General features: G+C 34.6%; 2 protein-coding genes across 2 annotated transcripts; both read left to right on the forward strand.

Annotated features, from left to right (window-relative positions):
* On the forward strand, nucleotides 1-8,043 carry ERH3 (P-loop containing nucleoside triphosphate hydrolases superfamily protein). The gene is made up of 7 exons (XM_059601790.2): nucleotides 1-303; nucleotides 1,010-1,478; nucleotides 2,919-3,116; nucleotides 5,761-6,005; nucleotides 6,486-6,644; nucleotides 6,855-6,942; nucleotides 7,476-8,043. Exons 1-7 carry the CDS (start codon nucleotides 182-184, stop codon nucleotides 7,755-7,757), a joined length of 1,563 nt encoding a protein of 520 aa, XP_059457773.1. The 5' UTR covers nucleotides 1-181; the 3' UTR covers nucleotides 7,758-8,043.
* A 2,315-nt stretch (nucleotides 8,044-10,358) lies between these two features.
* Nucleotides 10,359-27,727, forward strand: LOC132188755 (uncharacterized). The gene is made up of 6 exons (XM_059603290.2): nucleotides 10,359-10,485; nucleotides 10,603-10,749; nucleotides 18,564-18,656; nucleotides 18,996-19,118; nucleotides 19,614-19,700; nucleotides 27,495-27,727. The coding sequence occupies exons 1-6, from the start codon at nucleotides 10,359-10,361 to the stop codon at nucleotides 27,578-27,580; spliced, it is 663 nt and encodes a 220-aa protein (XP_059459273.2). The 3' UTR covers nucleotides 27,581-27,727.
* The last annotated feature ends 214 nt before the right edge of the window (nucleotides 27,728-27,941 follow it).

A 27,941-nucleotide genomic window follows, 5' to 3' on the forward strand; every position in this document is an offset into this window, starting at 1 on the left:
CGGAAACGTAAAATCGGGTAAAGCGGAAGGACAGTTCCGTCAATTCGCTCTCGAGTTCCCCCCACCCTCTCCGTCCCTCGGCGTTTAAACGTCGCCGTCGAGCCCACTGGTCCATCAAACAAAACATACTTGAGCTATTTTCTTCTTCTGGGTCTGCGAAACCCAAAATTTTTTGGGGGGAATGGGAGGGGCTTCACTGGCGGGCTTGCAGGACCACCTGAAATTGGCGAGGGAGTACGCGCTCGAAGGCCTCTACGACACCTCCATTATCTTCTTCGACGGCGCCGTTGCTCAGATCAACAAGTAATTTTCTCTCTCTCTAGAATTCTGTCATTTGCTAGGGTTTTGATTCGGAAATATTGGAGATAATGTAGGTGTGAATGTTGTTTTTTCTATTAGTTTATGACCCTTATGTTTTTTTTTTTATTTGGATTTGGATTTTTCATGGGAGATTTTCCGGAAGTTCTATTTTTGGATCGAAAATTTTAACCATAAAGGAGGGAAAATTTTTTAGGTGTTTTTAAAAAATACATAGATAATGGCAAATGGAAAAAAGGGATCGTAGTGTGGTAGCATTTTTTGGTTGCCGTGGGAAAGCTTGGTTGAGTTGAGATTGTGTTTTTCAACTATATGGTGAATGTGTAATCGGTAAGCTGGAAACAATAACATTTACTGACTGAAACAGCTGCAGGTATTTGGCTTAGTTTTGGGGATTTCGTCATTAACTGGAAATGTGTTAACTAGCTGAGACATAGTTTTGCGTTTTATTTTTTTTTTCTTTTACTTAAATCTGCGTGGTGATTAAATTGAGTGGATGACACATGATATATTTTTACCAATTTTTACTGTCAAAAGCTGTGTAAGAGATACATGGAGTTGTTCCATACACTATGTTGCAATTTTAATTGTGTCTTATAAGATGGTAAAACATTGGAGCGTGATCTGTTGCTTTTCTGGTGTTTGCGTAAGTTCACTTAGTAAAGCTTTCAAACTCCTGTTCCTATTTCAGGCACCTAAACAGTCTTGATGACCCTTTACTTCATGCAAAATGGATGAACGTCAAGAAAGCCCTTTCAGAGGAAACAGAAGTTGTAAAACAACTAGATGCGGAGAGAAGGGCATTCAAGGAAAGTTCCATGGGCCGACGCGCTTCTTCACCACCAATACATGCTAAATCATCATTTGTTTTTCAACCGTTGGATGAGTACCCAACTTCCTCAGGTGCTGCAATGGATGATCCTGATGTATGGCGGCCACCTAGTCGGGATACAACTGGTAGAAGACCAGCTAGGGCTGGTCAAGTGGGCATGAGAAAGTCACCACAAGATGCAACTTGGGCTCGTGGTTCTACTAGAACAAATACAACTGGCCGCCCTGCAAAGGCTGGTGGTTCAAGCAGGGTTAACTCGGGTGTTCGAGCATCAACTACTGGAAAGAAAGGCACTGGTTCTGGAAAATCTAGCAAGGGAGATTCAGCGGTAAGTTGTAGTTGGAAAAATAGTTTATTGTTAACTGGGGTTTGGAACTACTATATAAATCTTATTTTTTCTTGTGTAGAGGACCTATTGCTAGTAACAAAATAGGTTGGTGGAGTTTTATCTCCAATTTAGTAAGTATACTATCATATAACTGGCTTCTTCAGCCCTTTTTCCATAGAACATGCTGTCCCAAAATTTATCTTCATTTTGCTAATGATGACTATACTTTACTCTCTTATGCTAGTGCCGAAGTTTGAATTCATGGTATTATCCAGGTTTGAAATGAAATTGAAACCCCAGAATCTGTCTTATTTGGAAGTTTACCTATGATATGGAAATTTTGTAGAGGTGTTGGTTTCAAATTCTGGAATTGCTGACATTGAAATGTGTAAACTGTCAGGGTTTTCTTTTGAAATTTTTTAAGGGGAAACTTCACTAAGGACCCCCAAACTTCCACTCGTTTTGAAATACCCCCCCGAACTTCAAAATCTCTCAATTTAGTCCCCTGAACTTTCAATTGTTTTTAATTTGGACCCCTCCGTCAGATTTTAAACATCACATGACGTTTATACCCCTGACTTTTGTATTAAATTCCAACTTCTAAAACGTAAAAAACAAAAATCAGGGATATTTTGGTCTTTTTTTGAATTTTTAACAGCTAAAATTAACGGAAGGGTCCAAATTGAGAGCAATTGAAAGTTTAGGGGACTAAATTGAGAGATTTTGAAGTTCAGGGAGGGTATTTCAAAACGGGTGGAAGTTTGGGGGTCCTTAGTGAAGTTTCCCCATTTTTTAATGGACATGTGATAAAAAGTTATGTTTGGTTGTTCCAAGGAAGTGACATGATGCTGGGTCCATTTCAAGTCGGCCTAAAGTAGATAAGGCGTTGATCACAAAGGAGTAATTGCAATTTTCAATGCAATAAGTTAGTTTTACTGAAATCAAACATTTATCGTTTTGTGGGAGATGTGATGTTCCTTTGAAATTCTAATTTTTATTCTTTTCCATTAAAGTATATGAAATATTTGAAAGTCTTAGGATTTTGCCGACTTGTAGGCAAGTAATGGTGTAGGCTGGGTTGTCTTTTCACAATGGTTTAATTATCAATCATGATATTAATAAGAAATTGTGAATGAGAGGGATGAATCAATCTATCACATGTCTATCCAAGACTTCTTATATTTTTCTTCAACTTTTTGATGCTTATCATGTAAATTTTCAGGAATTAAAAAGTCTGTAAGCTGTAGCAACATTTTGGCTACTTCTTAGTGTTGTCTTCAAGTTTTAAATGGTATTTCTGATAAGGAAATAGTGGTCCATACTCTTCTTTAGTTTCCAACCTCTGAAACACCTGTATCTCATATCCTTTTCCTAGTACGAGTAATTATATTAGATTGAGGCTGTCTGTATTCTGCTAAATTGTGTGTGTGGAATTATTAGAATGGTGATGCTGAAGATGGAAAGTCAAAGAGGGCACAGTATGAGGGGCCTGATCCTGATTTGGCTGCAATGCTTGAAAGGGATGTGTTGGAAACAAGTCCTGGAGTGAGATGGGATGACGTTGCAGGGCTGAGTGAAGCAAAAAGACTACTTGAAGAAGCTGTTGTTCTTCCTCTGTGGATGCCTGAATATTTCCAGGTACGTGACTGGTTAAAGCGGAGTTAGCGTTAAAGTATATTGCATCGGGTTTGATCACAATTAAATTATACTACTTTTGTGAGCAATTGGAAGTAATCTTGGTATTGAGACATGATCCAGTTCATCTCTCATTTTGGTCATAAATCTCTTATTAAACATTTTCTATGTGCTTAGTAGCATATTTCTTTATGCTCCGTCACTCTTTTGATTTTAATTGGAATTATATGTTAGGATAGTTCTAAATCCATTTAAATGAGTAAAAAGGAAATACCGACATGGAAGTTTAATTGGATTTCATCGCTAAAATTTAATTCTCGACTATCAATTGGGAGGGGTGTATAAAATTGTGTCTAAGGTTCTTGCCAATAGGACGAGAACTGTTTTGGATAAGGTCATTTCCTATTCTCAAAATGCTTTTATTGGGGGTCAGCAAATCCTAGATTCTGTTCTTATTGCAAATGAATGTGTGGATAGTCGCATGAAATCAGGGGTGCCAGGTGTCCTTTGTAAATTGGACTTGGAAAAGGCCTACGACCACGTAAATTGGGACTTTGTTTTGTATTTGCTGCATAGATGTGGTTTTAGTGGGAGGTGGAGGGCTTGGATAGAATGGTGTATTAAGACGGTAAGATTCTCCATTCTTGTGAATGGTTCTCCAGAAGGGTTCTTTAACAGTTCGAGGGGAATCCGGCAAGGGGATCCTCTCTCACCGTTATTGTTTGTGCTTGTTATGGAGGCTTTGAGTAAGATGGTGAACGCGACGGTTGACCAAGGCCTTTTGACTGGGTTCTCGGTGGGAAATAGGGTCTTGTCGGAGTTGATGGTCTCTCACTCCTTATTTGCGAATGACACTTTGATTTTTTGTGAAGATTCTATTGAGCAAATCCGGTACGTTCGTCTCATCCTCTTATGTTTTGAAGTTGTTTCGGGTTTGAGAGTAAATCTTGGAAAGTCAAAAATTGTGGCCATTGGTGAGGTGGAGAACATTGGGGGTTTAGCTAACATCCTGGGGTGTAGTGTTGCCGAATTGCCTATGAAGTATTTGGGTCTCCCTCTTGGGGCTTCGTTCAAGGATACGGTTATGTGGAATGATGTGATTGAAAAGATGGAGCGTCAGATGGCAGGTTGGAAGAGAATGTATCTTTCTAAAGGAGGTCGCTTAACCCTCATTAAGAGTACTTTGGCTAATCTTCCGACTTACTTTTTGTCTTTGTTTCCGATTCCTGTAAGTGTAGCTAAAAGGATCGAGAAAGTCCAAAGAGATTTCTTGTGGAGAGGAATGGGGGATGAGCCCAAGTTGCATCTTGTAAGTTGGAACCAAGTTTGCAGCCCTCTTCGTTATGGTGGTCTTGGCATTCGGAAGTTGCACCAGTTTAACCAAGCTCTCTTGGAGAAATGGCTTTGGAGATACGCAAATGAGAACGGGGCTCTTTGGTGTAATTTGATCAAAGCTAAGTATGAAGATCAAGAAGGTGGGTGGTGCACGAAGGAGGTTTCGGGCTCTCATGGTGTGGGTCTATGGAAGCATATTCGTAAAGGGTGGAATTTCTTTGCCAAAGGTATTCGTTTTGAGGTGGGGGAGGGTTCGAAAGTCCGATTCTGGCATGATATTTAGTGTGGGGACAACTCTTTGAAGCAAGCTTTCCCGTCCTTATACAGTATCGCCAGACATAAAGAAGCTTGGGTGAAGGATAATTTTATTGGGAGGAATGGGGTTGTTGAGTGGAATGTCATTTTCGTTCGATCGGTCCAAGATTGGGAGATGGATTTGATTTCTCCTTTTTTTGATCGGTTGTATTCTTGCAAGGTCTCCTTAGGCAGTGTAGATCGTATTTACTCGTCTTCGTCCAAGAAGGGCAAGTTCGAGGTTAAGTCGTTTTATAAGGCCTTGTCCATTCCTAATCAAGAGGAGTTTCCTTGGAAGAGCATCTGGCGTACTAAGGCGCCTCAGCGGGTGGCTTTTTTCGGATAAACTGCGGCCTTAGGCAAAATTTTGACTCATGATACGCTGCGTAAGAGGAGCATAGTGGTTGTGGAGTGGTGTTGTATGTGCAAGAAGACCGGAGAGTCAGTCGATCACCTTCTTCTCCATTGTGAGCTCGCAAGTGCTCTTTGGCACATGATTTTTCAGCGATTTGGGTTGCATTGGGTCATGCCTTGCAGGGTGAGGGCCTTGTTTGCTAGCTGGTGGTCGGGAGGACGTTCTCGAAGCGCGGTTGTGTGGAAGATGATCCCTCTGTGTCTTATGTGGTGTATTTGGAATGAAAGAAATGCTAGATGTTTTGAAAATTTCACTAGGACCATAGAGGAATTGACTTATTTCTTCTTCTTTACTCTTTACTCCTGGACGGCCGCTTAGCTAGCTCCTTTAGTGATTAGTTTCTCTGATTTTCTTTTTCATTTCTCTCCCTCCTAGGCGCTCTCTGTTTATACTTCCCGTGTATGTGAGTTGCGTCCCTCTGCGTTCTTTTTATATATCATCATTACTTATCAAAAAAAAAAAATTGGGGTGCAAGGTTTTTACTGGTTCCCATCCAACATTTCTGCATCTCCTTGAGTTGAATGATTCTCTCCTGCAATGATATGTATTTTTTGCTGACAAGGTTTATTGGTTGGGTTAAATTTATTGCTTCTTTACTTGTAGGGAATTAGGAGACCCTGGAAAGGTGTCCTCATGTTTGGCCCCCCTGGAACTGGGAAGACACTACTTGCCAAGGCAGTTGCTACTGAGTGTGGCACAACATTTTTCAATGTTTCCTCAGCTACACTAGCTTCAAAATGGCGTGGGGAGAGTGAGCGCATGGTCCGGTGTTTGTTTGATCTGGCAAGAGCTTATGCGCCAAGTACGATTTTCATTGATGAGATTGATTCTCTCTGCAATGCCCGGGGGTAAGTCTTTTGCCACTTCTTGTAGAGGTTTGAAAAGCCTATTCATGTTTGCCCAGCTGCTTTTAGTTTAAGATCTCAATAAATCTTGATTTTTCTCCCATATCTTTTTTCTTATGTTTTATTCCTTCATTTATTGTGTTGCTGCTCATGTAAGTTTTGTGCATTTATTGATATATACTAGTGATATAAATATTATGTTGTTTTCAACCTTATAAGTTGAATGTTTAAATATGCATGTACTGTTGCTTTGAATAGAGCTGCCCCCCCCCCCCCCCCCCCCCCTCCTTCCTTTCTCTTTCTTCCCCCTTCCACTCTTCTCTCTATTCTTGTATGGCTTTATTTTCTGTTTCTCTGTGTATCATTGAACCGAGTTCACAAATATCTTCATTCTTCACTAAAATGTGATTCGATCAAAAAAAATTTTTAACAAATTTTTTGTATTTTTATTGAACCCAAAGTCAAATAACTTCATTTCTTCAGGGCATCAGGGGAGCATGAATCATCCAGAAGGGTGAAATCTGAACTTCTAGTTCAGGTGGATGGTGTGAACAATAGTTCCACCAGTGAAGATGGTACCCGTAAAATAGTGATGGTTTTGGCAGCTACCAACTTTCCGTGGGACATAGATGAAGCGTTAAGGTTGGTGCTCATTTTGTTGTGTTTGCGTATGGGTTTTCTTCACCCATTGATTTATTAACTACAGTAACTATCTTTATGGGTATACGCACCTCAGATCTTACCATTTGAATTTTTAATAATATGCATTACTTATCAAGAAAAAAAAAGATCTTACCATTTGAATTTCTGGTTTTCTTTTTTTATATCTAATTTTGTGGTAATCTAATGCAGGAGGCGGCTCGAAAAGCGAATATATATTCCTCTTCCAAATTTTGAGAGCCGTAAAGAACTTATCCGAATCAATTTGAAAACTGTAGAGGTAAATGAGTTTATAACTTGTATTTTATCTGCCCATAGTACTGGATTAAGATTTTATTTTGGTCATCAATTTATCTTCTTTTTTGTATCACATTTGACATTGCATTTCTTGGTTAATTTCAGAATGTAAGGTCATTTGTCTCCTGGATTGTTAACATAGAAGTAACTTAATTGGCATATTGCATGGTTTGCTTTAATTTGCTGACTAGAAAATGACCACTAAAGATGAAAAATATGTTGCATGGAAGGTTTGATCACTTGTCTAGTCTATATGGTTCAAACTTAAAGGATCTGTTAATTTAGGAGAACTTTTGTACGCACTGTGTACTTCTCTTTTCTATAATACTGTGATTACAAATCAAAAAATAATCAAGTTGGTCTTCTTTCTTGTGCCCTCACTCCCACACCGTTCTGATTCTGTTATTGTCTTGATGAAGTAACTCCATCATAGTTGCCAATCATATGCATGCATGTATATATTTCCCTGTACTTATTTTGTATGTTTTCTGATTGATCATGTTGATCATGTATCAGGTGGCCCCCGATGTAGATATTGATGATGTGGCTCGCCGAACAGATGGGTACAGTGGAGATGATTTGACGAACGTCTGCCGGGATGCTTCCTTGAATGGCATGAGGCGCAAAATAGCTGGAAAGACTCGCGATGAGATTAAGAACATGCCCAAGGATGAGATTTCAAAGGACCCTGTTGCCATGTGCGACTTTGAAGAAGCCTTGATTAAGGTCCAACGCAGCGTTTCTCCTTCTGATATAGAAAAGCATGAGAAGTGGTTTTCAGAATTTGGGTCGGCATGAGGATGATGGTGCCACCGCCATCATACTGAAGATAGTAGACCGTTTTCCTAACTAGTCACTTTGCTTTGTGATTGTGTCTTCTAATTGTTTCTCGATATTCCATTTGTTTATCTCGCAGCCGATCGATTGTAATCCCAAGTGTTGGAAAAGGTTTCTATTTGTTGTGTTTTTTGCCTGTGTAACCCACTCAATGTAATATGTAACTTGATCATAATGGCAGAACCCTTGTTTATTTACTTTTACTAATATTATTCTTCAAATTTTATTCATTCAATTCTTAATCATCTGACTATCTAAAAGATGAAATGAATTTATATTAAAGAAAAAAAAAATGTTTGCTGCCAATAAATCTCTCTTTACGCCCTGGGCAATGGGAAAGCAGGCAAGGACATTGGATGAAATTGGATGCAAGTACTTTTAATAATAAAGCGAAATACAAAATCAATTTATGCGGTTTACTTGATTTATAATTAACTTATTGTGATAGCAAAATTAATTTAGAGGTACATGATGTATGTTAAGAAAATAATTTACTCTTTACAATTAAATTTTGTTTATTAATTTAACAGATTTTGTTAATATGACATTGACTTAAATAGAATACTTGTTACAATTTTATTAGTTTTGATGTGTCACATTATTAGAATTAGTTGTTAAGTTAGTGGATGAAATTTGATAGTAGGAAGCAAATTGTTTTTTTTTTTAGTATACCTAAAGAAACTTTGAGTTTATTTTGATACTAGATGGAGTTGATTACAAATCAGGGATTCGGATCCTCTCCAATTCAAAATGGATTAGAGAGTATCTAGTTCATGATTAAGATTTTTTCTTAGAAATTCTAAGGCCATAAATGGGACAAGTGTCCCACTACATAAAAATAATAATAAAATATTATTTAGAATAAAATACAAAAAAAAATAAAAAATAATGGGGTGGTTGGCCACCCTATCTTGGCCTTAGGGGGTGGCCAGCCACCCCATTTTTGCCCTAAGGGTGGCTTCGGCCGCTCCAGACCGGCCGGTTTTGACGACTGAAGCCACCCTACGGTCCTTGGGGGTGGTTTGGGCCACCCACAAGGGCCAAATAAAAAAATAAAAAATAAATAATAAATAAATTAAAGGGTTTTGCCTTAATTTATTTATTTGGCCCTTGAGGGTCATGGGGTGGCTTGGGCCGCCCCAGACTAGCCGGTCTAGGGGCGGCCGAAGCCACCCCCTAGGGTAAAAATGGGGGTGGCAGGGGTTAAGATGGGGTGGTCAGCCACTCCATTATTTTTATTATTATTATTTTTATTCTAAATAATATTTTATTATTATATTTAAGTAGTGGTACACGTATTTCATTTATAGCCCTAAAATTTCTTTTCAAAAAATTCTATCTATGAATTGGACATTCTCCGGTCCAAAATGGACTAGAGAGGATTCGAATCTACAAATCTGACAATCACATAGATTAAGTTTGCATTTTTTTTCATATACTAAACACGTTTTAAATTAAAGGGAAAAAAAAAAAAAAAAAAAAAAGAGGAGAGAAGCCTTGAGCGACAAGTCTGAAGTAGCAATGAGTACGAAAAGTATTTTTTTTACTTATTGGTCAAGATTTAAAATTGGTAAATTTAACGACTGATATGTCATTAAAAAACTTAAATAATATAAAATCATATACATACAAATTTTAAATTTGAATCATAAAATAAATAATATTTAGTTAATTTTTTAACAAAGAGGCTCCTATTCCCTAAGGATCGGTCATGAGGTAGGACATATTTAATTAAAGACGGGCCAAACAATGCCTTGGCAGGACTGTCCGTCTTCAACTCTCAACCACCAATTGTAAATCGACACGACCAATTTATCTCACTGTCTCCTCCTTTTCCCTCCATCGTTTCCCCCGCCCCATTCAAACTCCTTTTTTTTTTTCCTCGAGAAAAAAATATTAACTACACTTGAAACACAAGAGCGGATATCCCATCACCCACAAGGGTATACTTTTCTTGGTACCTCTGCCCCTATGTTGGACCACTTGGAATTTGGAAAGTCTTCCCTTGCTTTTTTTTCTTTTCTCTTTTTCGTCCAAACAATACCGCTTCAAATGTTTTAAAGAGTTTGGCCATAAAGAAAGTTCGGTAGATATTCGAATCAAGATTGCTTTAATTTTTTATATTTTTTTATATGAAAATTGCTTTAATTGAATTTATGCTATAGTAGGCTGTAAGATTAATGGCTACAAATATGGATAATTTTTCTTTTTCTTTAAATTGGGTTAAAAATAATTTATTAAACTAAAATCTATTCTTAAGTTCTTATATATATTTTTAAAAATACATAACAAATGTTAATGTTATAAATTAGGTTGGAGGAAATGCTCTATTAATAATGCATTAAATAATTAAAAATACATGTTAAAATCAGTTTAATAAAATTGAGTTATAAAGGAAAAAATGATCCTGAAGTACTTCAAGTAACTTAAAAAAGAAAAAAAAGAAAAAGAAAACAGGTGACTTCCAGGTGAGGTTATCATAATTTTGTTAACTCTTCTATAAATGCCATTTAAACTTGCACCACCAACCATGTAGCCCTTCCTTGCCCCACCCTAGCCTTGATGATGGAAGCCTTCAGTTTCAAAAATGTCAATCTAATCTGTTTCAATCTCCTTCTCCTTACTCTCTTGATCTTCCACAGCAATCTGACAGCCAGTTCCACACAGTTGATGTCAGACCCAATACAAGGTGACAACCTATATATTCTAGCTAGTATTCTTAACATAACAGAAAACCAAAATATTGTTTCACTTTTCTTTCATTTGGATGGTTTTGTTTGTGGGTGATAATGGTTTGTGTGTGCAGATGCTGTGTGTCCAATAATAAATTGTGGCCAAGGAACATGCATACCCTCCACTGCTTCAATCATTGGTTTTGATTGTGAGTGTAATCCTGGTTGGAAGAAAATTCAGATTGGTCCTTTGACCTTCCCCTCTTGTGTTGTTCCTAACTGTGAGTTTCTCTCTCTCTTTCTCCACCTCTAAATATGACTTACATGTGGTATTTTGATTTTTTTTTTTTACAAAGAGTAATGCTATATGCTCATTTCTTATATATCCAGTTCTCATTTTACTTAATTGATGGCCGATAGGCATTGAGTATTTAGAATTAATCTTTTACGAGTTTTGATCCTAGGTTTTCAGTTTACAATATATATGAATATGCACACGATTGGATGCATGTCTCTCTAACACTACAAAAAAACATATTTTTGGTAATGGACCGTTAGTGACGTGTGTGGCTGGTTAAGAAATTGGATATTACAAATGGGAATTTAGTAACGTATTGATTTTGACACGTCACCATTTGATGACGTGTCAGAAATTGACACATTACCAAAACATTAGTAACGTGTCATATTTAACACGTCACCAAAGGGTGACGTGTCATATGGCACATTATTAAACTTTAATGACATGTCAGACTTGACACATCATTAACGTTTATTGATGTGTCATATTTGACATGTCACCAAAGTGGTAACGTGTCTAATATGACATGTTACCAAATAGGTAACGTGTTAAACTAGACACGTTACCCCTTTAGTGATGTGTCAACTCTCTAACACGTCACCATGTAGTGACGTGTCAGAGTTAACACATCACCAATTCTAGCAGGAAAAAAATTTCTCGGGTCATTATACCCGAGTTTAGGCGCCGCCACACCTGATATACGAGTTACACATGTAGACTACACTAACTATCCATCAAGATAACTATCACTTATCTATCACCTGTCATAAATAATTTAGACAAAAACTGTCAACTATCACAAATAATCTATCAATTAAATAAAATTGTCTCTATACACCACTATATATATCAACAAAACATAAGAAATATACAACTTAAGTTATTCGCGAATATATGACTCAAACAAACACCCAAACCAAATCCGAGTAAACACCATCATAACCGCCTGAGTTCTTCGCACTAACTGCAAATGATAAAACAAACAATCAATTAGCAAACATGATAGCAAACAATCAACTAATTAGCAAACATCAAGTCCTAAGCGATGCGCAACGTCAAAGTATACGAAGGTCATCATACTCAACAATATTCAGGTTTAACAAATCTATAAACGTCACATAAACAATTTCAAGATATATATCTACACTATCAACACACACATGACTTTATATATATGTGTATGTGTGTGTGTGTGTTATACTCAATGGATTGAATTAAAACAAAATGAGGCAGCCAACCCAATCAGCTTCAACAAATATTGCAACATTAAATATGCAAAGCTCCAACCAGCAGCCACCACCAAACCAACCAAGAACAATAAAGTTTCAATGATAATCCATACGAAAGGTGAAAATAAGGTGAAGCTGAGTATAACATATATTTGTTGGGATATATATAATTCATGTCGCTACATGGCTATGAAGAAAACCATACACATAATTTGAAATGGCACAACATATAATAATTCACTCATTCCCACTACCAAGCAATTATCTACACAAAATAGGGAGTGAAACAAAATTATGAAGCATATATATGATTGATATATCCAGCATTTCCACAACCACAAAACATGTTAATTGGTTTTCCTATTTTTCAAGTATTTTGAATTAAGTATATACGCTATTTGATTATTCGACAACCAATTTTTATTAAGTCATATATATATGTACGGGGATGCTGAACCAGGGGTACAATGTCTTGATAAACGAGACTTTTGTCTAGCTGAGGTCCGTTGTTGGCTTTCATTGTGATCGCCGTCCTCAGCTTCTACTCTTACGTCCTCTATATATATTGCGTTGCAAATGTGTTATGCACATGCATGTGTGACAGAAAGATACGCACAAAGTGTGATTATCAAACAAAATTACTAACCGTTAAAATGATAGTCATTTTAGAAGGTGATCGTATTACTAAAAGAGAAACAAAAAATAATATAGTGTTACCTGATCGACTATCTACTAAGGATCTCACAATCACATGGGCTAGAGACTCTGTGTCGTGCGGAGCCCTAACATTAGTCACCTCCGATTCGAAGGTGACATGTCTTGAGCCCTCAAGCACACAAACCCGGGCCTCATACACTGCCATCTGCTTAGCAATCTGCGCAACCATCTGTGCGGTAACCTCCGCAGTAATCTGCTCCCTCTGCTGGGCCAATTGTGCAGCCAACTGTGCCATGTGTTGCTCCCTTTCAAGTTCGAGTTCTCTTTCAATCATTTGCGAGACAATCGAGCTTCTAGGGTTTTGTGACCGTGCTTGGGACAATGTATAATAGGAGTGGATGTTGCCGCGCACAAGTAGAATATTTTTACCAACCCCTCGAACACGATCCACATGTTTAGGCTTATTGTTGTGCACGCCTGGGCGTACGCGTCGTTCGGTGCCCACCAAACCGTCCCCTAGGGCCCATCTATCAATTCTGCAGATTCAGTTTCCAATAGTTCCTCCATCATTACCTGTATGTTACATTAGACATGATTATCGTTAGCTAAGTTTTAATTCGAAATAAGTTAATACACAAATAAAAATTTAAGATAAAGGTGTAAGCAGCATACAATTCTCTCATCGACCTCCGGAGTTGGGAAGCTATCATCTTTCTTTTTATGGGTCTTGATATAACTTTTCACTCGCGTAGGAGCCTTGCCCGAAGTAATTACCTGCAAAAACCCACAACATAAACATATGTTGGTATATATATTAAACTCTTGATGACACACACACACACACACACACACACACACACACACACACATATATATATATATATATATATATATATATATATATATATATATTTGGTAAATGACAAACATACTTCCTCATGTGACACCCTTGCGAAGCTCGTCGAGCTAGTGCAGTGTGGTGTTTTATTCAATGCTTGTATGTCTCTCATATGTTGAGCACAGTCCTACATACACAACTTACATTATTAATCTGCGAGTCATCAAACAATTACAATTAATAAAATACACAAATAAAATTAAACTCGTGGCCTACTTGATTCGAGTAATCACATCATTTCTCTAACAATATTTCCATGTCTATGGGGTCGTACTTTCCAAGGGTCTTCCCCATCCTCACACTCACTATTGCAGGAGTATCACCGCGCTGAATTTCGAGTTTCTTTTTTAACTTATGTCTCCAAAGCTTCAGCTTCTTGTCCATGTCTTTGAACGTGTCCTTGATTGCCTCAATATTCGAGTCAGGCAAGATGTAGAATTGTGTCTGCATAAGTTACAAATTGAGAAATTAGGAACCCTACATTATATTACCCTAAACACATAGATAAATGCATTGTTATGGGGACCCTAACAAGGAATAATTAAATCTAGGTTAGTTACATAATCCACATTTGCAAAACCTAACAAAATTAAAACCACTACAAATTTAAATTATTGCATTTTTTTTTATTATTTATTTACATGTACGTAATCTAAATCTGCAAAACCTAAACAAATTAAAATTGAAGTCCAAATTGAGTTATCGCATTTGTTACATAAAATCTAAATAATTTAAATATTTTTTTTTCTTGACATCTTTTTTTCTTCTTCTTTTTTTTTTTTTTTTAAATTTTATTATAACATATACACTAATATAATTGTAATAACCTAAACAAAATTATCGGTCTACAAATTTAAATGCATTTGTTATGAGGACCCTAAACAATTAAGGAATAAAACAATCTAGGTTAGTTGTAACATTTAATAACATTTACACTAATATAATTGTAATAACCTAAACAAAATTAATGGTCTACAAATTATTTAAATGCATTTTTTTTATGATGACCCTAAACAAAATAAATCTAGGTTAAACAAAATTATTGGTCTACAAATTATTTAAATGCATTTTTTAAACATTTACACTATAAACAATATGTACAAAATTCCTAGCATACAAAAAGTAAAACGAATAATTAAATTTCAAACTAATATACAATAATTAACAAAAAAAATAAAAAAAATTATAAGCATATATATATAAAGTGTAAATATATATACATGTACGTTGTCGGAGAGGGAGAGAGTGCCGGAGATTGAGAGAGACCGTCGGAGGGAGATAGTGCTGTCGGAGAGTTGTGATCATGCCAGGAGAGATCAGTGGGATCGAGGGAGAGAGTGAGTGATCACCGGCCAGCCGGAGACGAAAAAGAAAGAAGAAAAAAAGGTGCGCACCGGAGGAGAAGAAAAAAAAGGAGGGAGAAGAAAAAAGAAAGAGAAGGAAGAAGAAGGAGTGCTGTGAGTGTGGGCCAGCTGTAGGCGTGGGTCCCAATACCCCGTTGGTGACATGTGACGTGTGACCACATGGCACATCACCAATGGGGTGGTGTGGCATATGTGCCACGTCACTAAACCTTGACGTGCTATATGTGCCACGTTACTAAAGCGTGACGTGGCAAACATGACACATCACGATTTAATTTAATTTCCAAAAATGAAAACAAAGTAACAAAAATAAATTAATTTGTAAAATATTTCCCACCCCAACCTAGTATATGTATGTAGACATGTACCAGAGGCTTTGTAAACCTTAGGGTTATAAGAAATCTTGTTCTACAGCTTATGCATGGGCAGCATGCATGCAATTAATATGCCTCATAGGTTTTGTAAACCTTAGGGGCCAAGTATATATATTGATGCTTTAGCCAGCCCTAGCTATAGCTTTTTAATTTTTCATAATTTTATATGAAGGTAATGAAGATCTAGGGTTGAGCTCGTAATCAATATCCTCGATATACTAATTTTCTTTTTTATTACCAAGTAAAAAAAAAAAAGGCTAGCTCTTAATTTGCTAACTTAGTTTTTAAAAACAATATATACTTAAGATTAGGAGATCGAACATGCACCAAGCCCTTATAGACTATAATATATGTATTAATAGTCTAGAATATAATTTTAATACTAAGAACCACATTTTCATTTTTTAATAACAATGGGACTAAGTTGATCGATAGTACATAATTATATTAATTTGAATATTGTAACTATCAATACAATAATATAATTATATTTATGGTTTAACAATATTAATGGTAATCATTTCATTAGAGATTATTCAAGCCACAGTATCATGCATATATGGTATATATCATATTCATTATATGAATCGATATGATTATATATATTAAATTTCTAGTGCCAATATCAATAAGTATCCTGATTTTCGAGAAATCATATACATATGAATCGATATGATTATGTATATTAAATTTCTAGTGCCAAATATCATTAATAAGTACTGCATGCACCCATTTATATTAAATTTAGTCTATAGATATATGGAATGGATCCATATATATATATATATAAAATTATTTATTAAGTATTTGGAATTTGGATTTACTAATTAAGTAACAGTAAGCACGTGGTACTTACTGTTAGTAATTAGTAAATCCAAATACTTAATCAATAATATAGACCACCAAATTATTGTATAGTACTTAATTATAAGTACGTATATATATTACTAGTACTTGTTATTATGTGTATATACAATAAATATATACGAGTCGCGCTAATATTTGCGAACATTAAATGATCGAGGGAGCCCAATTTTATACGGGTATATCTATATCAATCGTTTAATAATTGAGTTAACTAGTTTCGTGTCCATGCATGAGCGGATCACTTATATCAGATAGTTGGGCACAAGCAAGCCGATATAGTAGTTTGGAATTTCTTGCTAAGAAAACTTGTTTCTATTGCATGCATGCAATACATATGCCAGCTTTATTTCCAATTTTCTTAATTTTGTTATTAAAAAAAAAAAAATTACCTAGTTTCGTGTCCATACATATGCTAGTGTTACTAATTTTCGGCTCGCTCATTTAACGTTCGCGCGAATATTAGTGCAAGTCGTACATGTATATTTTTATTATATATACATAATAAAAAATGTACAACTTGCGCTAGTATTCGCGCGAACGTTAAACGAGCGAGCCGAGTTTTATACAGGTATATATATGTATCGATTGTTCAATAATTCAGTTAATTAGTTTTGTGTCTACAAATTAAATATTTAATTAATTAAATTTAGTAACGTATTAAATTGACATGTCAACATTTGGTGACGTGTCAATGTGACACGTCATGCTTTAGTAATGTGTCATTATAACACATTACCAAATGGTAACGTGTCAATGTGACACGTTACTAAACGGTGACACGTTACCAAAAGTGTAACATGTCAATTTGACATGTTACCATTTAGTAATGTGCCAAAGTGACATGTTACTAAAAGATGACGTGTCAATCATTTGGTAACGTGGCAGGTTTAACACGTCACCAAATGATGACATGTTAAAATTGACACGTTACTAAAGATTTTAGTAACGTGTCCGAAATTTTCATGTCACCAAATACTGACGTAGCAAAAATTAGTGAACAGTTGCCACGTCACTAATATTGCATTTTTTTGTAGTGTAAGTGGAGTAATGAATCGTATCATTCAAAAAATGTATTGGCTTTTAAAATTACCATTTGATCAAAATTCAATAGTCATTAATCATAAGCTCAATAGTGATTTTAAAAAATACATCATTTTTAGAGTCACAAAAGAAAAATACAGAAAGAAATTCTAACGTTACTCATTCCTCTAAGTGGGTTGTGTGCATACAAAGATATGAAAGACCCTCTATAAAGTGTAACTCGATAGACCCTTCACTTTTCCTTGTCAAACAGAGAAAAAAAAAAAAAAAATCTATATTTTCAATTTATTTTTTTGTTTAATTTCACTTCTTAAATGTTTTGATTGATGCTAATGATTTCAGGCTTTTAGTTCTTTTGGGGGATTCTGTGTATGTCTTAATGGGATTTTGGTCACTTTGGAATTTTAAATTTCTTGGCTATTCCTTGCTTTGTGTCACAAAATATGCAATTCCAACAAGATTGTGAAATAATAGGCCATTAGAAACAGTGAAAAAGGTAGCTCTCTCAACCAAAACTTCTTCCGCAGATCTCCCATGAACCGAAAAGATTTCAATTATTTATTTATTTATTTATTTTTAAGGGTAAAATCTACTTAATCCTCTCAAACTATCAGCCAAATGACAATCTTCCCCCTAAACTATCAATTACGACAATTTACCCTCAAAACTATCAAAGCAACGACAATGTACCTCCAAATGCTAGCAAAATGACCAAATCACCCTTATAGAATTTTCAATAAGACAAAAATACCTTTAAAAATTAAAAAAAAAATTAAATTTTAGTATTTTTGTTTTTATTTTAGTAAGAGTAATTTTGTAATTTTTTTTTTTTTTTTTTAAATTGGGGGTATATTATCATTGCTTTGGTAGTTTGCGAAGTAAATTGTTGCAATTGATAGTTTGGGTGTAAATTGTTATTAGGATAGTAGTCTGAGGGAGTTAAGTGGACTTTACCCTATTTTTAATTATGACTCACCCATTTTGCTGTTGATATGGAGTACGAAATGGGCCCCTGCATAACTTATGGAGTGCATTAGGAACTCAACGAATCAAATTTGGGTTCGAAAGGATTTTTATTTTTGTTTTTGCTATTTTCTCACACAAAAGCTTCAAGCTAAAAAGGGGGAAACAATATCTAGACGTAGAAGATTTTATTAATTCCATTTTTCAAGGAGAGTTAGTTAAATGCTTTGAAACAAATAATAAGATTTCAATCTGCTATACATATAATTATTTTTTAATATTTATCCCAATTGGGCAATTAAAATGTTCAAAATATGAACTTCTATTTATTTTTAATTTTTTTTTTCACATACAATTAAAGACAAAACAAATAACTAATTGGGCTACCAATGACATTGCAGGCACACTTGATTTCCAATGTGGTAATGCATCTCCAGCGCCTCCGCCACCGCTAGTTCCTCCTGTTCTCCCATCTCTTCCGAACCTGACTAACCGTACACTCATGAATCATAGCATATTTTAACGAGAAATGCTTGGTTTCATTAAAAGGTTCATCTTTTGGTCATTTTAAACCTAGGTGGCATGACCTATTTTCTAGAAATCTATTAATTTATTGTTTAAAATCTATTAATTTTAAAATTGACCATGCTACTTAGGATTAAAATGGCCAAAAGATGGACTTTTTAATGAAGCCAAGCATTTCTCTTTTATTTTTTATTTTTAAAAAAGGGCACAAGCAAAAATGAATGTGAAAAAAAATTATGCAAATAAACTGAGAAACTGTATTTTTTCTTATTCAAAATTTGATTTATTTATTTATATATGGGTTACAGCTTGTGCCCTAGTTTGGTGCGGTGACGGAACGTGCATGGCCAATGGAGCTGGATACACATGCAATTGCAATGAAGGATCGTCAAATTTGATGAATTTAACGGGCTTAGCTTGTTTCAAGCCATGTAAGCTGATTACCAGAATTTACTTGAATGAATTTGAATATCTCCAAATAATTAAAAAAGGTTTAAAAAAAAAAAATGTTCTTTATCTCCATTTCAAAAAAGAGTTTGAGAATATTATTATTATTTCCTCGGACATAACAAATTAAAGAAAATATTAAGGGGAAACTTCAGAAAACCTTATAAACTTCTACTCGTTTTGAAACTATATCCCTAAAGTTTAAAAACTCTTAATTTACGATAAAGAACTTTTAAATTTTAACCTGAATCTTTGAAATTTTTATTATAAAAAAAAAACATGAATATTTTGAGAATTTTGAAAATATTTAGTGAAAAATCCTAATGAGTGAATGTCATTGGAAAAAATTGAAAGCTTTGGGATATCCTAAATTGAGAGTTCTTGTACTTTAAAATGGTAGCTTCAAAACGCGTGAAAGTTTACCAAATTTTCTGAAATTTTCTTAAATTAAATTACTCCTTGCAAATATTTTTTGCCAGGCTACTTTGGAGCAGATTGCAATGATCTTTCGTTGGGCTCCCCACCTACTTCTTCTAGCTCGTCAAGAAATGACATAGACCATGGGGGTAAATTTATGCAAAGTTGCTTAATTACTATATTGCCATATCCTAAATATTTTCTAGTTTTTAATACAATGTCTCTTCCATGCATATAGTAATTAATAATGTAAAACTTAATTAGGCTAAAGTCCACCTAAGGGTCTTTTATGGACCCTTGGCCTCAAACTGTTCTCTCGAGACTTGACTTGATTTCTTACCTTTTGGACTGAAGTTTCTGCCCTAAGGAACATGCTCTTGGGCAGGGCTTGTTAATTGAGCTCCATTTTGTTTTGGTCCACGCCGTTCATGCCTATAAGGGTATTATTGGTACCCAAAAATAGGCTAAAAAATAGAATAGCTATTCATTTGGAATACTTATTTAGTTGTTTAGTTACATTTTTATCTTAGAAGTATTCATTCGTAAGTAATAGTTACATATTCCTACTATTAAGGGTGGTAGTTCAATGGCCCAAGAAATTTTTTCAAGTGATCAGGACATGTATTAGGGCGTGAGTTCGAATCTTCATAATAGAGAATTTTCACGTATACCTGATTAGTATTAGCCGCCTTAAATTTCCATTGATGCCCTATGAGGCTGAGTCAAACTATGGTTTAAACAGACTTGAGGAAACGTCTGCAGTTCTCACCGTCTAGATCCTTTTTATGCGATTCCATTCTAATTAAGAAATTTGGTTGTTACTCCCATAATGTAAGTGCATTCATTCCGATTAAAAAATTTGGTCGATCTAGAGTTTCATCACACAAATGAATATGGAATGGTCATTGCATTCTGGATTCTTGTGTTCTCGATAATACTGATTCCTATTCCCAAATAAGGCTAGTACGATCCTATTCCACACGTGCATGACGTCAGTTAAAGGTATTGGAGCCTTGGAACTAACAATGATTTTAGGAACGAAATCATAAGCTAGAGTTGAGAGATTACCTTTCCGGGTCTTGAACTCCCAAATAACCAGCTCTCTTTCCTTCCTCAGTTCCTCCCTCTCTTTGTTCCCAAATGGTCGCTAGGGTCCCATAAATTAAGATCCTTAAATAAGCCCCCGTCCAATTGCCACAATTTTTGGACCATCTAAATCCCCCACTTTCTGTCACTGATATATCGGTGATATGACTGATCGATTATTAGGGCTTAAATTTTTGAGAATAAATTTTTTTTTTCAATCTGGTTGGAAAAAAATTTCTTTTAAACCGCTCTACAAAATGCCAAGTGTCCTATAAACATGTAATAGGCATATGTTTCTTTAATTTTCTCGGTAGTTGTTAACTTTTCTTCTACTAACGTTTGTAATGCTCACCCAAGGTTCAAAATTTCCTGTAGCCTTTTTTCCCTTATTCAATTAAGAAAAAAAATAAAAATAAAAAAAGAAAGAAAAAAAGGTTCAAAATTTTGAGGGGCCCAAATTAGGAGAAAGTCGGCCTCAAAAATTTGCTTTTCCCTTCTCTCTTTCTCACATGTTATGAAAAATTGTTACGGTGGAAGATATTGGGTTTTTTGTTCAATTTGGTGATGATTTTTGGTTGGTTTTGATGTGAGGAAGCCATGAAATTATGGTGCAAACAACTAAACAATATTCCATGGAAGAACCGAAGAAAGAAGGGAAGAAATTATACAAAATGTCTTATGGACGTGGGCTTTAGAAAGTCAATATTATAAATAAAAGTGATGAAAAACATAGCACAAAAAACATACAACTAGTGGGTGTTGGAAAAGGGTTTAGATGATGGTAGAATGACTCTGTCAGGTAAAAAACCCAATATCTTTCACCACTAGCAATTTCTCTTTGGAAAAAATATAAAAAAGCCCCAAAATTAACAATCGTTTCTAATAGAACTCCATAATGTTAAAAAAGTACTAAAGTAACCCATTAAAATACCAAAATGTATAAAAAATGTTACTTATTTTTTTTATATTCCTATAATACCCCTATTCTTTTAACAAATAAAATAATAAAATAATATAAAAGAAAAACCAAATAATTTTATAAAAATACAAAAAAAACCAATGGGGGAATAAAAACAATTTTTTAACAGACTCTAGTGATTAAATTGTTTTTTTTTTTTTTTGAATATCTCAAGAACTTTTGATTATACTTTCATACGACATGAAGCAATTTGTAATTTAGGCTAACTACAGTGATTAATTATTTATTTATTTCATTTTTTTTTTGTATTTATTTGCCCATTATTTTTTATTTTTATTTTTTTTTCTATACAATTATATATTTTATTATTTTATTTGTTAAAAGAATAGGGGTATTATACGAATATAAAAAAAATAAGTGACCTTTTTGATACATTTTGGTAGTTTGATGGGCTACTTTAGTACCTTTTAGACATTGTGGAGCTCTATCGCAAACGGATGTTAGTTTGGAGAGCATTTTTATATTTTTCCCTTCTCATAACATGTGAGAAAGAGAAAAGGGAGAAGAAAGGTCTGTAGGTGGACTCTTGGATTCTAGGTTTCTTAAAATTTTAGACATTGGGTGAGCATTACATATGTAGGAGAGTTAATTGTTGTTAATAATGTTAAAAACAAGTACGTGTCTCTCACATGTCAGATCACTTTGTATTTATTAGAGTAGATTGGAGTAAATTTTTGTACAAAATTTTTATCTAACGTGTTTTCGCACCTCACCGATCGATCAGTTACTTTATGCCGATCGATCAAGTACCTTTTTCTAAAATCCACAATGTATGATCACCTAACTTATCTATCAGCTAGACCACGAATCGATCAATAGGTTTTTGCTGAGTTAGACTTATCGATCAATACCTTCCACCGATAGGTCCATACCTTCCCATCGATTGATTAGTACATTCCCACCACTGATAGATTGGCCTAAGACAATTACCGCTAAGTGTTGTTCGATTCCATTTTTTCTAATTTCCACATCATTCTTTATTGGGTAAAGTCCACATACCCCCCTCAAACTACCACCCAATTGACAATGTCCCTCCCAAACTTTCAATTGTGACAATGTCCCCTCCAAACTACCAAAATATTGTCAATGTCCTCCCCAAGACTAGCAATAAGACAAAAATACCCCTATAGATTTCTCAATAAGACAAAAATACCCCTATAAATTAAAAAAAAAAACGAAAAATTTTAATTTAAAAATAATATTTTTTAGAAAAAAAAATATTTTAAACAAAAAATTTTAATATTTTTTTTAAAAAAAACAGAAATTTTTATTTTTTTAAAAAAACTATTTTTTATTTAGTTTTAAAAAACAAAAAATTTCATTTTATTAAACGAAAATTTTATTATTTTTTTAAACGTAAATTTTTATTTAAATAAAATTATAAAACAAAAATAAAATAAAATAAAATGGAAATTTTCAATTTTTATAAAAAAAATCGAAATTTTTAAAATTTTTTTCTTATAAAATTGATTTAAAAAAAAAAAAATTCAACGTTTGGATTTTTTTTTTTTTTTGTTAGTTTTAGGTTTTTTCTAGAAGTTTTAGTTTTTAGTTTTTTTTTTGTAATTTTACTAAGGGTAATTTCGTCATTGTGGGGAACATTGACAACTTTTGGTAGTTTAGGGGGGGCATTGTCACAATTGAAAGTTTGGGGGGGACATTGTCAATTGAGTGGTAGTTTGAGGAGGTTATGTGGACTTTCCCCTTCTTTATTTCTTTTTTATTCTTTAAGTCCTTATTAAGGTTTTCTTAACCCTAGTTTAGAATGAGGTATTACACCCTATGCACCATGTAGAGAGATTGATGAGCTTCACCCATGATGTTTATTTTCAACATCTCATCATCTGGTATACAACGACAGTCCTCAAATCTCAAAACTCTTGTCTTTCGACACACAGAAGTTGGGTGCCTCTCCTCTACTAACTTTGTAACATCTCGATATTTCTCTTCTTTTGTCTTGTAAATAAATCAAGTGTTATGCTGAAATAATCTTATATAGTGGAAAATTTGAAATTTATCAATACAAAACAATACTCTTAAAAATATTTTTCTTTATACAAAATACCCACAATTATGCCAAACAAGACATTTATACAAATCTATCTGATTGTATAAACTCTAGACAAACTTCACCAACTTAGAATCTTTGTACATCTCAAATATGAAGCTCTAATCACAACTGCATAATTACCTTGACTTTCCATTCCGGCAAGCACTACAAAAACTGTAAAGTAATGAGTCAATTGATTCATAATAATATAAATCATTGTTGATGCAATTATATCAAAATGCTAGACATTTAATAAAGCTATACAGATCTATATTATTGAATATCAATATCACTATCAGTAAGTAAGAATACTTACAGTGGATTACATGAATGGATCATCAAAGGTAATTACTTGTTGAAACCCATTCTGCTTCGTACAGTCTCTTTCTTTCAATATCTCTCACAGTCTCCAAAAACTCCCTCTCAACCTCTGATTCTCTGTCTCCATCTTTCTCTGAATTATCTTCATCTCACAGCCTCTCCCTCTAACTCTGCCATTCACCATCTCTCTGCTAGCTCTCTCTCTCTCTCTCTCCCTCTCTCTCTCATGTTCTTTCTTTCTTACAGCGCTTTGTCTCACCCTTTCTCTCTCTACTCTGTGTAAACACTCTCAGAAAGAAGAAAGACAGAGTAGAAAGCGGAAGAAGGAAGAATATGTGGAAGAGAAGGGAGAGGAGTGGTGAAATTTGTGAAGGGGGAAGCTCTATTTATAGGAAAAAAGCCAAATATTATTCCGCCTTTCATTTACAATTCTACCCTTCATTTACTATTCTACCTTCCATTTACTATTCTACCTACCCTATACTATTCTACATTCCAAATACTATTCTACATTCCATTTGCTATTATACAACTACCAATCGCCAATTACCATTCATACAATATCATAAATTCCTCAAGAATTAATATCATTGCCTAATATGAATATTAATATAATCCTAGCATCAAATTAATATCTCTAAAATAAGACTTTTAAAATCTAGAGCGCTACAAACTTTGGCCGTGAGTTTTGTGCACTTTGGATCCTTCTCTTGCACTTCCTTCATCCTATCCACAATCATGGGAGAAATTACTAGAGTTGCAACCAAAGCTGATTCTAGTAAGGGTATTTTAGGAAATTTGGTTGAAATTTGATTCAGTTCCAATTATGAAATCTTGTCATTTTTGGGTTTTTTTTTTTTTTTTTTTTTTTAAAAATGAATAGGAATGGTTATTCAATTCAAGATTCTTGTATTCTTTGCAGTAGTCATTCCCCAAATAAGTCTAGTACTTTTTGCATTCCAAATGTGCCCTAGGTATTAAAGGTGTTAAAGCCTTGAAATAATAGAGAAGGATCCTCTCCATTTCAAATGAAATGGAGGGGGATCCATTTAGTTATTTTTAGGGGGGCAATTTTGTCATTTGATATAACAGTGTTTTTTGGAATGAAAACACAAGTTAGAGCTGAGAGATTATCTCTTAGAGATTTGAACTCCTATAGAACTAAGAAAAGAGCTCTGTTTTCTTCCTCCCTCTCTTCTCTCTTCACTTTATCTCTCTGCTACACATTTTGGAGGCTCTAAATGACCAAATGGTCGCTAGGGTCCCATTAAAAGCCGTAAATAAGTCCGCTTTTCGGTTTTCACAATATTTGGACTTATCTAAATTGCATACTGTCTATCATTGATATATTGGTGACATGACCAATAGATTACAAGGGCTTAAATGTTTTATTTGGTGTGTTTTCGCACCTCACCGATGGATCAGTTAATTGTATGCTGATAGACCGAGTACCTTTTTCTAAAATTCACAGTGTGCGATCAGCTAATCGATTGATTAGCTTCATCATCGATCAATAGGTTTTCGCTTAGTCAAACTAATCGATCTATACCTTCCACCGATTGATTAATATATTCTCACCAATAGATTGGCCCGAGACAATTACGACTAAGTGTTGTGGAGATCCATTTCCTAATTTCCATATCATTCTTTGTTCCTTATCTATTATGTAAGTCCTCGTTAAGGTTTTCTTAACCCTAGTTTAAAAAATGAGATTTTACACCCTGTGCACCATGTAGAGAGTTTGCTGAGCTTCACCCATGGTGTCCATTTTCAACATCTCAACATTCGGTACACAACGACGTCCTCAAATGTCAAACTGTCTTGCAACACACAAAATTTGGGTGCCTCCCTTTTACTAACCTTGGTCGTGAGTTTTGCGCACTTTAGATCCTTTGTCTTGCGCTTCCTTGATCTTATCCATTGTCATGGGACAAATTACTAGAGTTGCGACAAGAGTTCTCTTTTATTCCTCCCTCTCTTCTTCCTTCACTTTCTCTCAATCCTACACGTTCTTGAGGCTCTAGACAACCAAATGGTTGCTTGGGTCCCATTAAGAACATCTTCAGCAGTGTTTCTAAACTAACTTTTTAGTTAAATTTAGCTATTTTGTTAACTTTTCTTGCTCCAATAGATACTGTAAAATAGAAGGTTTTTCTACTATTGCTACATTGAACTTCATATTTACAAGTAACTGTAGCAACTTGTAAGTAATATTTTATTATATTTTCTCTTTCTTTCTATTTTTTTAATCTTTTCTCTCTCCTTCTCTCTTTATCTATTTTTATGGGGAATATAAGGAAATGATAAAAAAAATAGTAAAATAATACTGAAAAATAATATTTAATTAGAGTAGATAGTTAAAATAGATGTTCTTGTTGGAGTGTATAGTGAAAAACTAGTAGCTAAAATGAAAAAAAGTTATATTTTGAGTAGTAAAATGAAAACACTTGCTGGAGATGCTCTAAAAGGCTTAAATAAGCCCCCTCCAGTTTTCACAATTTTTGGACTTATCTTATCTGTCACTAACAAATGGGGGAGAAGATTGATCAATTACAAGGGCTTAAATTTGTATCTAGCATGTTTTCGCGCCCCACTGATCAACCAGTGACTTTATGCCGAATGATCTAAAATTCACAGTGTATGATCACCTAACCAATCGATCAGCTTCATCGGTCGACCAATAGGTTTTTGCTATGTCAAATTGATCGATCGGTACCTTCCACCGATAGGACCATACCTTCACACGGATTGATTAATACCTTCACACTAATTGGGCCCATTGTCATTAATTCAAGTCATGCATCATAAAAGGTCTCATCATCTTTCATCGCAATTTCTTCAAATTTAGATGTTAACATTAACATTTCAAGTTTTGAATTTTGACAGTCTTGGTACCTTCATGAGTGACCTCTAAAGTGTCCTATGCATCCCTTACAATTTCACACATAGAACTTCGTTTGAATCTTCTCGTGAAATAACTATGAATAAGACATTTTATCACTTATAGTGTTAACACCTAGAATTTGCCAACATAACACCTATCAAGTTCTAACAATATATGATTTTGTTTGATGTTTTGGATGAGTGTCAGGGAAAGGGTTATTTCTAGGTTGTTTTTTTTTCCTTCTTTTTATTTTTACTTTTTACTTTTTGGTTTCTTGTTAAATTGAGATTGCATTTGGTTGTTGTAATTAAATTGAACTTTTTTCTTGGTGGTAGTCTCTTAAGCTAGCTAAGTGAGACTCTAAAAAATATAACTTTATAATTTTATTTTATCTTTATTTCTATTATTGGATAGTGGGATTTGGGTAAAAGGTGCTATTTCCTAGACTTAGTGTTATGGCTGCCATTATAGAGAAACTGCATGTTCCTTGATCTTTATCAATGCCTGCATAGTGTGATCTGGATATATTGTCTTCTAATATACCTAATTGTTTGAACTTGCTCTTTTTCCTTCCCACTTATATTATGCCTATTCACGTGCTTTTTATATGCTTCATGTGACAGGATCTAGTGGAGTGCCAAATTGCTTAAGGAGTCTCCATACACTATCCACAATAATGTTAGCTGTAATCTTTATAACTTGGATCTAAGCGGCAAACAAAGAAGAGCGATCAGGACAATGAACGCATGTGCAATGATCATAGTGATAACAATAATTGTATCAGTAGATCCAGCCATGATATACTCTTTTTAGCGTCTATACAAAAATCATTCTCTTTCTCTTGTCTTCTTGATGATGTTTTCCAAATTTACATTCTTCTAAGCCCTCCACCTAAGCTTGGAAAATAAGATTACAAGCTTAATAAATTAAGGCCCTATTTATGAACTGATCAATGGCAATAGATGTGTTAAGAAGCTCAATTGGGGCCCCCATTTGATCTGTCGCTTATTGGGAGTAGTTGGCCAAAGTTCTTGCTTTTCACAGATTCAACATTGGAGTAGTACTAATCT

This window comes from Corylus avellana, chromosome 6 (genome assembly GCF_965113065.1).
Source record: "Corylus avellana chromosome 6, dhCorAvel1.hap1.2, whole genome shotgun sequence".
Lineage (NCBI taxonomy): Eukaryota > Viridiplantae > Streptophyta > Magnoliopsida > Fagales > Betulaceae > Corylus > Corylus avellana.

Bases quoted from the DNA above. Each gene is read 5' to 3' on its own strand.
- ERH3 (XM_059601790.2), top strand. From the start codon at position 182: ATGGGAGGGGCTTCACTGGCGGGCTTGCAGGACCACCTGAAATTGGCG. The intron at 304-1,009 runs GTAATTTTCTCT...TTCCTATTTCAG, and splicing joins GCCGTTGCTCAGATCAACAA to GCACCTAAACAGTCTTGATG. The intron at 6,006-6,485 runs GTAAGTCTTTTG...TCATTTCTTCAG, and splicing joins TCTCTCTGCAATGCCCGGGG to GGCATCAGGGGAGCATGAAT.
- LOC132188755 (XM_059603290.2), top strand. From the start codon at position 10,359: ATGATGGAAGCCTTCAGTTTCAAAAATGTCAATCTAATCTGTTTCAAT. The intron at 18,657-18,995 runs GTACACTCATGA...TATGGGTTACAG, and splicing joins TCTTCCGAACCTGACTAACC to CTTGTGCCCTAGTTTGGTGC. The intron at 19,119-19,613 runs GTAAGCTGATTA...ATTTTTTGCCAG, and splicing joins CTTAGCTTGTTTCAAGCCAT to GCTACTTTGGAGCAGATTGC.